Source organism: Nomascus leucogenys, chromosome 4 (genome assembly GCF_006542625.1).
Source record: "Nomascus leucogenys isolate Asia chromosome 4, Asia_NLE_v1, whole genome shotgun sequence".
Classification (NCBI taxonomy): Eukaryota; Metazoa; Chordata; class Mammalia; order Primates; family Hylobatidae; genus Nomascus; species Nomascus leucogenys.
In genome coordinates, this window is record NC_044384.1 from 92,854,708 (window position 1) to 92,867,349 (window position 12,642).

At 56.8% G+C, this 12,642-nt stretch overlaps 1 protein-coding gene across 3 annotated transcripts in view; it reads left to right on the forward strand.

Annotated features, from left to right (window-relative positions):
- The window catches only part of TOLLIP (toll interacting protein), a 32,294-nt gene extending 21,057 nt beyond the window's left edge, over positions 1-11,237 (forward strand). For 2 of the 3 annotated variants that reach the window (XM_003281331.3, XM_004087871.3), the window contains one exon: positions 8,366-11,237. In XM_003281331.3, the coding sequence (XP_003281379.1) occupies positions 8,366-8,580 (215 nt within the window). In that variant the 3' untranslated portion in view covers positions 8,581-11,237. The remainder of the gene's footprint in view (positions 1-8,365) is intronic. The other variant, XM_030811522.1, reaches the window with a different exon arrangement.
- Positions 11,238-12,642: the final 1,405 nt, after the last annotated feature.

Consider the following 12,642-nt stretch of genomic DNA (forward strand, 5'->3'; position numbering starts at 1 on the left):
GTGATGCATGCTCTGCACTGCGCCGTTGTGTCCAAACCTCACACCCGTCGGGTGACGCGTGCCCTGCACTGCCCCGTTGTGTCCGAACCTCACGCTCCTGTCGGGTGACGCGTGCTCTCTACTGCACCGTTGGGTCCGTTGTCGTGTGTCACTGTTATGAGTGAGCAGCCTGTGGCTGCAGCAACACCAAGCTGGGATGTCGCTTTTTCATGCTGTTGCGTTTTCAGTCCAGCTGTGGCTGTTGCAGCAGCTGGTGCAAGGCCGGCCCCCACCATGGACGGGCCCAGCCGTCTTTAGCAGGAGAGGAGACCGTAGCCTCGGAGAGGAGATGCTCCCCTGGTTCTCCTCCTGAGGTAGCCTCTGTCTCGTTCCGGGGAGCTGGTGTCCAGGCAGAACACTGGTCCCTCTGCACGGAGGGGTGGAGGCCAGAGGCCCAGGCCATGGAAGTGGCCAAGTTGCGGGCAGGGCACTGGGGATGCGTGGTGGTGTTGGGGGAGGTGGTGTTGGGGGAGGTGGTGTTAGGGGAGGGTCTTGGGGCTGCTTGTGCTCAGGGGCTGCTTTGGGGTTGGGGCGGGACAGAGCTGCTGGCAGGGGAGAGTGCTGTGAGGCTCGTGCTGGTGTCTAGCCTAGCTGGAGTGGAGAGGCCTGGTCAGAACCCCAGTCCCGCCAGCATCTCGCACAGATGCAGAAAGGCCACCTTGGGAGTCGGGACCTCGCCCTAGACCCACCTGATGTGGCCTGAAACCCAGCCTGATGATGGGAAGGAGGAGACGGCGCTGGGAGACTCTGGGCTGTCCACTGGTGTTCAGGACATTCTCTGACAAAACTGCTTGTGAGAACAGCATGGCCTCGCCCTCACTTGCTCACATTACAGACTCTGTTTCCATGTAAAGCCGCCTGCGCAGGTGCCAGGGCTGCCTTTCTCCAGAGCAAAGAGCAGAGCCTATGTCTGAGCAGGGCCTCTGTGGTGTCCAGTGTCTTAGAAAACCATCAGCCCGGGGCCGGGCGCGGTGGCTCATGCCTATAATCCCAGCACTTTGGGAGGCCGAGGTGGGCGGATCATGAGGTCAGGAGATCAAGACCATCCTGGCCAACACGGTGAAACCCCATCTCTACTAAAAATACAAACAAATTAGCCGGGCGTGGTGGTGGGCGCCTGTAGTCCCAGCTGCTCGGGAGGCTGAGGCAGGAGAATGGTGTGAACCTGGGAGGTGGAGCTTGCAGTGAGCCAAGATTGCGCCATTGCACTCCAGCCTGGGTGACAGAACGAGACTCCATCTCAACAAAAAAAAGAAAACCACCAGCTCAGCAGAGGCAGCACCTGCGCCCCGTCACCAAGGAAAGAATGCTTCATAGGAAGTGACCAGAGGTGAGCCAGGAACACAGAAGCAGCCTTGAGGCGTTCAGAGTTAGAGGAGGGTGGGCATCTGGGTAAGCGGAAGAGCCATCACCTTGGCAGAGAAATGGGGGCGAGCATGGGAGCCCCGCAGCTGTTCCTGAGCCTGGAGCCTGGCCAGGGGAGCTCTGCTGCCCTGGGGGCCCTGATGCACCCTGGGTGCCCCACAGAGTGGCTCCCGGGGGGTTCTGGTTTGTAACTGGGACAGCCCAGAGCCGCCGTCGTGGGGTCGGAGTGCCTTCTGTGGTGTGCAGTTCATGGGGCTGGTGAAGTTCCGTCTGGTTGTCCTGAGTTGGAGGCAGATGGGCAACATCAAAGAACAGAGACCCAGGCCCTCCAGCTTCCTGAGGCTGGAAGTCCAAGCCCCGGTAGGCAGGGCCACTCACTCGCCAAGGCTGTGGGGAGGATCCTCCTTGTCTCCTCCAGCTTCTGGGCCGGGCGCTCTGTGGCTGTCTCCTCCTCCTCCTGTGAGGACCCCCGTCTGTGGATCGAGGGCCCACCCACCCTAGCATGCCCTCGTCCTCACCTGCTCACATCTGCAGAGACTCTGTCTAAGACCCCCCACGCAGGCTGGGGTTAGGACTCGGCCTGTCTTTTTAGGGGGTGCAGTTCCATCAACTGGTTACAGCACCAGGGTGTATCTGGCTGAAAGAGCATTCAGATGACAGATAACACTGATTGACTTACCTCTTTCTGGTTCCTATCCCTAATTCTCTTTGTAGATGCCTTTCAAGTTTGCTCTAAAAGGTTTATTTTAGGAAAGGCTAGACAAACTTTGAAATTTTCTTTTGATAGACATTGTAAATTTTGAAACAGCCCCACACTTCATAGAAAAGTTCCCAAGGAGATGCAGGAACATCTGCCAGAGCCTGTGAGGACTCGTCCATCTGATGCCCCACTGGAGCCCCCAGCCCCATGCCCAGGCATGCGTTTCCCATAAGCAGGGGCGTCCCTGGCACAGGACGGCCATCTAGATGAAGCTGACACTGACGCGTTGGGGCTGTCCCCTGCTTGGAGCCCATCTGAGTCCACAGCATCCAGGCCGGGGTCACTGGCCCTCCATGGCCTTGCCTCCCTTGGCCTGGAGGGGTCCCCATCTTGCTCCTAGGGTGTGCTCTGGTCAGGGACCTGGTGGGGCTGCTGACGTAGCCTTGCAGGGTAGGGCTGAGTTTCCTGGGGGCTGCTGGCAGGGCCCCCGCATTTTACCCAGGCAGATTCCACCACCGCAGATTCCACCCAGCGCAGGTTTACCCAGCGCAGGGCTAGTGGTGTGACTTGCTCACCCCTCACGGCGGGCTCTGCCTGGCTGCTCCCTGGGAACTAAAATATGTCCTGTGTGGGAGGCACCCCAGGACCACGTGAAGATCCCGCCCTTGTCAGCCCCTGAGTTTATCTGACTTCCCCAGCAATGTGGATTTACAATTTCCTATTTTATTTTATTTATTTATTTTAATTATACTTTAAGTTCTAGGGTACATGTGCACAACGTGCAGGTTTGTTACATATGTATCCATGTGCCATGTTGGTGTGCTGCACCCATTAACTCGTCATTTAACATTAGATATTTCTAAACAATTTCCTGTTTTATTTATTTATTTATTTTAATTATACTTTAAGTTCTAGGGTACATGTGCACAACTTGCAGGTTTGTTACATATGTATCCATGTGCCACTGTGGTGTGCTGCACCCATTAACTCGTCATTTAACATTAGGTATTTCTCCTAAACAATTTGCTATTTTTTTCCTTGGGTCAGAATCCCTTACGAATGTTATTTTTTCACTCAAATTATTCCAGATTGGCCAGAGGGAGCCCCCTCAGGCGAGATCTTTGTTCCTTGGCCTCCTCCGATCCTTCCCTGGGCCCCTCCCTGCTTCCTGGCACTGCAGGAAGCCCCAGGCTGTCTGCATTTCCGGCCTTAGCCCTGGCGTTAGCTGTTTCTCCCAGGAGTCCTGGTTCCCATTAGGAGAGCATTGCTTTTAGGAGCCTTTGAAGTATTTTTTAATTATCCTAACAGTACTGTAGAGTGTGAATAAGGCACCCTTCTTCACTGGAAGCCGATGCCCTAATTTTCCTCTGAGTACCTGTGATCACAGCCCATCCTTCCGGCAGCCACTGTCATCCGAAGGGTGAAGTCTGCGGAGACTTGGAGAGGCTGGCGGCTGCGTGCTCAGGGCGTCTTGGGCTGACTGGGCAAGCACGGTGGATTCACACCAGGGTTTTCTTCTCAGAAGTGGAATCTCAAAGTGCATCTTGGCCAGAGCATGTGTGTCGCCCACAGCTTCAACTGTTTATGACTCACATAGTGCAGAAGCCTGTGCCGCGTGCTCTGCCTGGCTGTGCGGTGCTGGCTGCGTGGCTTCGGGCCTGTGTGCATGCACAATGGCCTGGCCAAGCCCTCTGGTGAGACAGGGCTGCCGGAGCAGGCCAGGAAAGGAGAGCCCGGCTTCTCAGGGCCCTGCTTCTCACCAGCCCCTTCAGCCACTTGTTCATGCAGCTGTCGCCTGCTGAGCACTGCCTAGAGACCCCTGCACAGGGTGCAGGTCTCGGGCTCACTGTGCACAGTGAGGCCCCGAGAGCCTCCCGTGGTGTCTGAGCCCAGCTGCCACCTCTATGGAGAGTGCAAGCTGGAGACTGAGGGCTGAACGCTGGCTGAGTCCACAAGGACCGTCCACTTTCCTCAGTGAAAAACCAGAGTCCCCCACAAAGCAACTCAGAAGCCGGGGGCGCTGAGGTCAGACCGTCTCCTTCACAAAAATAAAGTGTGACCACAACAGTGAGGAAGGGAGGCTGGGACACAAAGCACAGCTTGATTATTAAAGCTTTTATGCCACGATCATGGCCCGAAGAGAACAGTTTAAGTTTTGATTTTTTTAAAACAAAATATTATTTTGATTACCAAGTTAGATACTTTACAGATTTCAAATAATTAGTGGTAGGCATCATGTGGTTATAGGGGGGTTTTTAGCCTCAATTTTAAGGAAACATCTAGGCGTGAAGCATCTGGAGACCGCGTGGCCTCATGAAGCACGTTCTCTTCCACGGAGCTGCAGAGTGGACAGAGACCGCCAGGCTGGCAACAGCAGCCAACTGCTCAATTTTCCATGCATTCTTCGTGCATGAGAGACCAGCGTGGGCGCCACTGGGCCTCAGCCCTGCCTGCACTGTCCCTCCAGCTGTCCCTGGCACAGAGGGGCACTCGGGCTGCAGCCACTGCCAGGGGTCTGCCCTGAGGGTCCCCACGAGACTGACAGGCGCTGAGGTGGAAGGTGGTGCCGGCCGCTGTCCTCTGGGGCCCTCCTCGCTTTCCCTCCTCCTGTTGCTTTCCACCTCCTTCTGCCTGGTGGTGGGAGGATAATCGGCGTGGAAAGTCGGGTGTCCAGCACCTCCCCAGCCCGGCCCTGGACAGGCAGCATCAGGGTGTGCATCAGCTCATTCTGCGCTCACTGTGGCTGCAGCTGCCAATTGACGCTGTTTCCATCTGTTCCCTTGTGTGCCTCCATTTCACACGGGCCTGGAGTACTTTTCTCTGCTGCCCCTACATCCTCACCGGCGCAATCCCTCCCGTCATCCTGGCCTGCGTCTCTGTGGGCACAACCTCCACTGGTTTCTGTGGAGCCGACCAGACTGTGACATGAATGCCTGTCCACAAAGTATGAAAGCAAAGCTAAACATGCAGGTGGATGCCTGCTGCTGGGATGGACAAGAGGGAGGTCCATAGAGAACGTGCACGCAGTGGCACCATGCACGGGAACAGCCAGCGTTCACAGCACTTGTGAGTTCCAGAGAGGGCCAGCCAAGGCCTCACCCAGCGGCCCAGGCATGCTTCTCCTCACACGTGGAATTCCAGGGAACAGGGAACAGCCAGCGTTCACAGCGCCTGTGAGTTCCAGAGAGGGCCAGCCAAGGGCTCACCCGACCGCCCAAGCCTGCTTCCCCTCGCACGTGGAATTCCAGCAAACGGGGAGTTTGCAGCTGAGCAGCGCATGCCATTTAAAATACAAAATGGTTCCATTCAAAATGAGAATTGATGCTTAAAAGTTTCCCAGACAAACTGTCACATGGAACTCTCTGCTGTTGTGTTTATTAACCCGCTAACTTGGTCGCTTTGAAACAAAGAATCATGTAGGTTTTCTTGTTTGTGATACACTCTGTGGAGTGAGAAGCAGCAACAAGCCTTGGGAGTTCCGGAACAGTCTCTGAGCTGGATGGTCGTCCCCACCTGCTCTTTGGATGTCTTTCCACTGTCGTGTGAGACGTCTGGGGCCCAGGGCCACATGCCTTCAGCTTGAGCAGGGCCGATGCTCCCCTGCCCACCGGCGGCCGGGAGTTACCATGCTGCGTGGTCTGGGGTCAGGGCCTTCTCGGAGCAATTTTTCCTGAATGGAAAAGGGACAGGTTTTGGTTTTCCCGGGTACCGTTGTGTTTGTCAGTAGAGAATTTGATTTTGCCGAGATATGACAGCAGATTCATGCAGCGTGAAGAATGTGAGGTGGGGCCTGTCCTGTGCTGTACATCCATCCGCGTGGGTGCAGGTGGCTGGTGGGGCTGAGCGCGGCGGACGGCAGGGACACAGCAAAGCCGCCCATCACTCCTCCCAGGGCCTCTACAGGTGGGGTCTGGGCTGCCCCGGGCTCCCATGGCGTCCTCTCTGCCCACGTTTTGGGGACTTTGCGCTCCACCAGGCCCGAGAGCTCCTGGTCTGTCCTCCTGAAGTCCCCAGGCAGCCCTGACACGGTACACTCACCGTTCTTGGAGGGCTGGATGGGCACATCCACGCTTGGTAACCAGGATGGGTCAGGCTCAGGCCAGGCACACGGCCTCTGCCTTGCAGGAAGGAGGGGAGTGAGCCAGGCCACTGCCCTCAGCCCACACTGTGGAAGCACTCACCTCTTCCCCTGGGGGTGCCTGGTCCCCGAGTGAGTGTGTTGGGGCCGTGCTGTCGGGACTCACTTGAGGGCCAGTCAGCACCGCATCCCCTCATGGTCAGCAGAGCAGGTTTCTCAGGCACCCCAGGCCGTGACGTCACTGCATCGCAGTCATTGTCGTCGATTTTGCAGCAATTCCCCTCCTCCCATCCCTTCTCCATCAGACTGGTAAAGGCTGGAGAGAGTGGGAGTGTGATGCCTCCGTTCCTCATGTTGCCACACTGTGGGGAGCCGTGTGGGCAGGGACAGGTGACGGCCGAGCCCTGTTCCTCTTGTTGCCACGCTGTGGGGAGCCGTATGGGCAGGGACAGGTGATGGCCAAGCTCCTGCCCGCCTGCCGGCCGGGGTGCCTAGAAAGCCACGGGGATCCCAGGGGTCCTTCCAGGACAGGCAGCGCCCGAGCCTTTGTCTTGTTTGAGGAAGAAGAAAGGGTGGTGAGGGTGGCCACGTCCCCACCTGGCCATGGTTCGGTTCATTTTCCCTCATTGCCAAAAGGCTGATCAGTGTGGGGTTGATGCTTCCCCAGTGAGGTGAGGTGTCCAGTGGCCAGGACAAGAGGCAGGTGTGGGTGTGGAGGAAAGGTGGGCCTGGCCCTGAGAGAGCCGAGAAGTGGAGGAGGCAGGGGTGGGTGTGGAGGAAGAGTTGGCCTGGCCTGGAAGGAGCCGGGAAGTGGAGGAGGTAAGGGTGGGTGTGGAGGAAGAGTTGGCCTGGCCTGGAAGGAGCTGGGAAGCGGCGGCCTTCTTTGCTGAGGAGCCCTGGCCTTTGCAGCAGGTGCTGGGGGCTCGGCAGCAAGCCCCGTCCGCTCCGTTTCCACCCCTGCAGGTCCTTGTTGCTGGTGTTGGTTCAGGCCAGGGTTGAAGTGGCTTCTGCTGCCTTTAGGATCCTCCAAGTATAGAAAGGAACAAAAGTCCTATCGTAAGATTGGGGCTCTAGTGCTCCAGTGAGCCTAGCTGGGAGATCATTTGTGCTTTTAAAGGTGAATGAACGGGTGAGCGGTGAGCCCTTGAACTGCTGCAGCTGCTGCTGCAGGAGGAGCTCTGTGTCTTGCTGGTTGCCAAGCCCCGCGTACACTGCCTGTGCTCTGTGCCTCGCTGGTCACCAAGCCCTGCGCTCGCTGCCTGTGCTCAGGGTTGCTTGTGGTTTTAGGGAGCAGCCACCAGGCTGGGAGGCGAGTCTTAAGTCTGGCCACACCGTGCCTTCAGGGGTGCGTGCGCTGCAGTGGCTGAACCGCTGTGCAGCTCCTGCTTGATAGATTGCATCTCAGTGTGTCCTGCCGCATCAGACACGGGGCGAGGGGCCTGCGTAGCTGTGGGGTGGAGATGCCAGGAACCCTGGACAGTGGCCCCAGTGCACTGAGGGTCCACTGTGCACCGCACCTGCTTCCCGACTTGTTTGAGTTTTGTGAGCATTTACTTGGTGTAGTTTGTATGTGTGTGTGTGGTTGTCATTCTGGGCATCGGCTGCAGCTTTGCTGAGGTCTTCAGTGCCTGTGGTGATTGTTCCCCACCAGCACACAGTTTAGTGACACTTGCCAAGCTGCAAAAGCATCTTCTAGAATGCCTGATAAAGGAAGAGGCTCAGACCCTGCAGTGTTTGGATCAGCGGGCGTGACATTCCGTGTAGTCCGTCCCCAGATGAAGAGGACTCTGTGAGCCCACTGGTCAGTGAAGATAAGCGTGTGCAGTGCAAATTTACGAGTTCTGAAGGGATCAAAACACTACCCCCAGCCTGCTAGTTATAAAACAGACTCGGGTGAGATTTGAAAGAAAGATCAAACTTTGATTTTTGTACGGAAGGAAGATGAGTTAGTGAAGGAGGCGTCACAGAGGGCCCTGCCCACCTGCCCCATGGCTGTGCCTGGGGTTGCTGTTTGGAGGTTTGCGTTTCCAGGGTGTCTTGCGGGACTGGTGTTTGCTGAGACCCGAGGTGGCCTCTCCCTCAGGGAGGCTGGTGGGATGCGTTGTTTTCTTCCTTCAGCAGGAGCTAGTGTGGTACTTCTGGAAGCTTCCGACATTTTTACCAAACTTGATCTTTGCTTCCAGGGATGCCCGCTGTCTGCAGCCCCGGCATGGTGCCCGTGGCCCTGCCCCCGGCTGCCGTGAACGCCCAGCCCCGCTGTAGCGAGGAGGACCTGAAAGCCATCCAGGACATGTTCCCCAACATGGACCAGGAGGTGATCCGCTCCGTGCTGGAAGCCCAGCGAGGGAACAAGGACGCCGCCATCAACTCCCTGCTGCAGATGGGGGAGGAGCCGTAGAGCCTCTGCCTCACTGCCATGTCGCCCCAGCTCTTTGGACACGCCGACCCGGCGCTCCCCAAGGAATGCTGTCCAACAAGATTCCCGTAAAAGAGCACCCGTGTCGCCCCCTCCTGTGGACATCTATGCCGCTGCGTCCACACCTGTTCTTGGGTGCATGTGGGTTTTCGGTTCCTGGCAGCCCAGGATGGGGCGGGGGCTCCCCTCGCATCTCGTGTTGGGAGGTCTCAGCGTGCTCTCCTGTCCCTGGGACGTGCGTCTCTCCTGCTCATGCCGTTCTGGAAAATGTTGTTGCTATAGAGAGCAGCTGCTTCTGCCAGGGTGTTGGAGGTGGTGGAGCGCCTTCTGATTCCATTCATGGCATTTTGTGATGTGATGTAATTGGAATAGAGCTGTTGATTTAAGGCACACACAATCCCTCACACTGATTTGTGGGTTTTTTTTAGAACTTCCCAGCTGAAAACTCACGCCCTTGCCCTAATGCGCTTTGCTGTGAGCCTGGCCCCTGCCCAGGGCTTGGGTCTGGTGAGCTGAGCCGCTTCCTATGGATGGTGTGGGGCCAGCCTCTGGCCTGGCTCACCTGGCCACTGTCCAGCCAGCCTTGTGACAGACTCTGGCGTGAAGGCAGAATGAACCCACACCTGGCGTGAGGAAGGGAGCCTGGCACGGTTGGCCGGGCTCTGCCTGATTGCCAGCCAGCAGGCATCTGAAGCTGGGTCCTTCGCCCGCCGGAGGCTGCCGTCCGTCTCCTGCTGCGCTCGCGCCAGCTCCGTGGGTGTCCTCCCAGGGGGCTTCTCTTCTCAACAGGCCTTGCAAGGCTGGGGTGGGGGGCGATAGAGGTAGCACCGTGCATGATTCTGAGAGGGTGTGGCGGCACGGCCAGCCAACTGCTGACAGCTTGGGAGCTGCTGTGCCCGGGACCTGGGTTCAGCGTGGGCGAGGAAAGCCTGGCAAGTGTGGCTTTTACAAAAGCTTTCTGAGGCGGGAGGCGCTCGCTCACCTCTGACTGCCTGGGTGCCGTGTGCAGCATCGTGGCTCACAGGACAGATTTTAGGTGACACCTGGTTATGAAAGTCAGAAATTTGAGAAGCTTCTCACAAGTGATGCACTTTAAATAATCCGCATGCCATCAAGACTCCTGCATGTCTGGTGTTTGTGGTTCAAGTGTCTGCCCCCAGCCTTCGGATGTAAACCCACTGATATGGACAGAGAGAGAATGCCCACAAGTGGGTCTTCTGTGGAAGATGCAGGAGGAGGAAGTGAGTGCTTACATTTTAGTCTTTTTCTCCCTCGAAAAAATAGGTTAAGTTTCAGTGCCAGCTAGAAAATACTGCTTTCTGCCACCGATTGGGGGTGGTTTTTGTCAAATATACTGTTGATAAATATTTATTTTTGTAAACTTGAAGTGTGTGGTGGCCGTGGGGGAGGGACATGCTGGCAGCAGGCGCCTTCTTCAGCCGTGGGTCCTAAAGGCCTTTGATCCCGTGAAGAAGAAAGACATGGTATTTGTTCAGCAGACGCTGACCACTGGGATGACAGAGGGGCCCCTGGGATTCCCTGTCTCAGATGGCCTGGTGTTATGCCTGTGTAGATTTCTTCTCCATTGGGAATGAAGGTGTCAGGTAGGACTGGAACGTTCTAGATGATATGTTTCGTGATACTAACAACTCTAACCCAGGACAGACCACAAGCCACACTTGGAGGCCTCACTGTGCTGGGGGCTTCAGCATCCAGGCACCCAGGTGTGGCCACCAGCACCGTTTCTGCCTTTGCGTTGCTGGGGTGCAGTGAGACTGCAACACGCATGCCCATGTGGCTCTGTGGGTGTCTCCTAGAGAGGACGTGGCCCCTGCTGCCAGCCCCTGAGCAGCCCGTGTGGGGGCCCGAGGGACCCACACAGTGGGGGCCGGCCTCGCTGGAGGGAGAGCAACCCTTTGCCGATGACCACGCTTGCTGCCATCTCTTAGTTTTCTTTTTCACGAGCGCTTTATTTTTTTAATAGACAAATCACATTTTGTAAGGCCTTTAATAAGATTCTTCTTTCCTTCATTTTATGCTTTATTTCCTGTTTGAAGGCTTACTGTAGAAGCAGCTTGCTGAGCCCCTCCGAGCGGTCCCCAGAATTAGCTGGTTCACACCCCCCACCCTCCCCCACCCCTGCCCCTGCCTGTGTCAGGTGTGGATGAGGTTGTCAGACTCAGAAGGACAGGCTTGTCCGCCAGCTCACAAGGGGAGGCTGCAGCGGGTTTGGGAGCTGGGTTTAGGCCCCTGGTGTCTGAGAGCCGGGGCCTTGCCAGGCCTCTGCTGCTCCTGCTCCTGGGTTTGAAGATGCAGGCCGATCGCCAGCTCCGTGGCAGCGGTCGCTAAGGACAGCCTGCCTGTGCTATCTTGGAGCCTAAGGCGGGGCTCCGGAGATAGAAGACAGGTTGCCGGAGGTTCCCCCCTCCTCTCCTCTCCCCTCTGCAGATGCTCCCTGGGCGTTGCCCTGCAGGGTGCCGGCAGGAGTGGTCTCAGAACGTGTGCTTCTGATTATTTTACTGGGGTCCATTGTCCAGATTTTTCTTTGATTGTAAAACATATTTTTACTTTTTAGCCTTCTAATTTAATAAATGATCCATATAAAAATAGAGAAATAAAGTCCTTTAAGGGAAGGTTTACCATGTTTGTTCCCGAGTGTTTTTTAACTTAATTCACAATATGCAGGAGTAACGAATCAGTCAGAAGCGGAGTTCACTCGTTAGGAACCATACACCTTCAGACCTAGCCTGGCCTTTGTTTCCCAGATTGAATTAGAGGAGGGAAGTCGCGGTTACTCCTCCCTCAACAGTAGCAGTGGTCGTGGGTCTGCTCTTCCCGTCCAGGCACCCTCTCCCCGCTGGGTGGTTCTGTTGTGCCTTTTCATTTCCAGGCCATTTCCATCTGGGAGTGAGCGTGGAACACGACCCCATTCTGAGAGAACCCACTGGGACCGTGGCACCCCCAACTCAGGAGTCTGAGCCCCTAGTGATGAGCTCATGCTTAGGGAGCAAAGCGCCCATAAATGTGAGCAGTACTCCAGAGACCCCGAGCCACCCTCACACCCAGGCACGGACCCCGAGCCACCCTCGCGCCCGGGCACAGACGCGTTGCTGGAGCATCCATGGACACGGTGGGGTGTCTGCCCCCTCTCTGCTGCCCAACCCCCAAGGCATGCCCGCTGGTTCTCTGCCTCCACCTGAATGTGGCCTTTCTGCAGTGTTGACTCCACAGCAAACTTCCAGCCATTACCTCTGTGATTCTGTGAATATTTTTTGCCCAAAACAGCTGAGCCTGTGTTAGTGCTGGACACGAAGCGAAGAAATGGCACCTCTAAAAGCCTGCGACAGAACACCAAGCTTGCTGGGAAACCACAGTACCTCAGGGCACAGCTGGGCTCGCAGGAATGCGGGGAGGGGCCCGAGGTGGGGATGGGGAGTGGGCGCGACGGGGAGTGGGCCAGTGATACCAGCAGGCCAGGGCCCAGGGGCCCACATGGGAAGTTCCAGCGCATTTGCCGAGGGAGCACAGGGTGCCACGTCCCGGGTGTCCTGGGCATTTGCAGCCGGTGGGTCTAGAACCTGTGCTTTGGCAGCCAGGAGACGTGGCTGAGCCCAAGAATGGGGCCACTCTCATGCCAGGAGGTTGGGAAGGCCGTTCCCTGGTTGAAAGGTGGAGCTAGGAAGAAGCCCACGTGCTGGGACCCAGAGGCCCTCAGAGCCCTGGGAAGCCATGACCACACCCCCTATCCCCCAATAGGCTTTGGGTTTGGTCTGCACCGAGTGGTCCGGGAAACCTCCAGGGGCCAAGTGCATTCATATGTTTCTTTCTGAAGGGGCCCTGTCCACACAGGCTGCTCAGGGATCCAGCACTCAGAACCACCCAACATGCACTTACCATTCAAAGAGCAAAATGGGCTGGGTGCAGCGGCTCACGCCAGGAATGCCAGCACCGTGGGAGGCCAAGGTGGGCGGATCACCTGAGGTCAGGAGTTCGAGACCAGCCTGGCCAACATGGTGAAACCCCATCTCTACTAAAAATACAAAA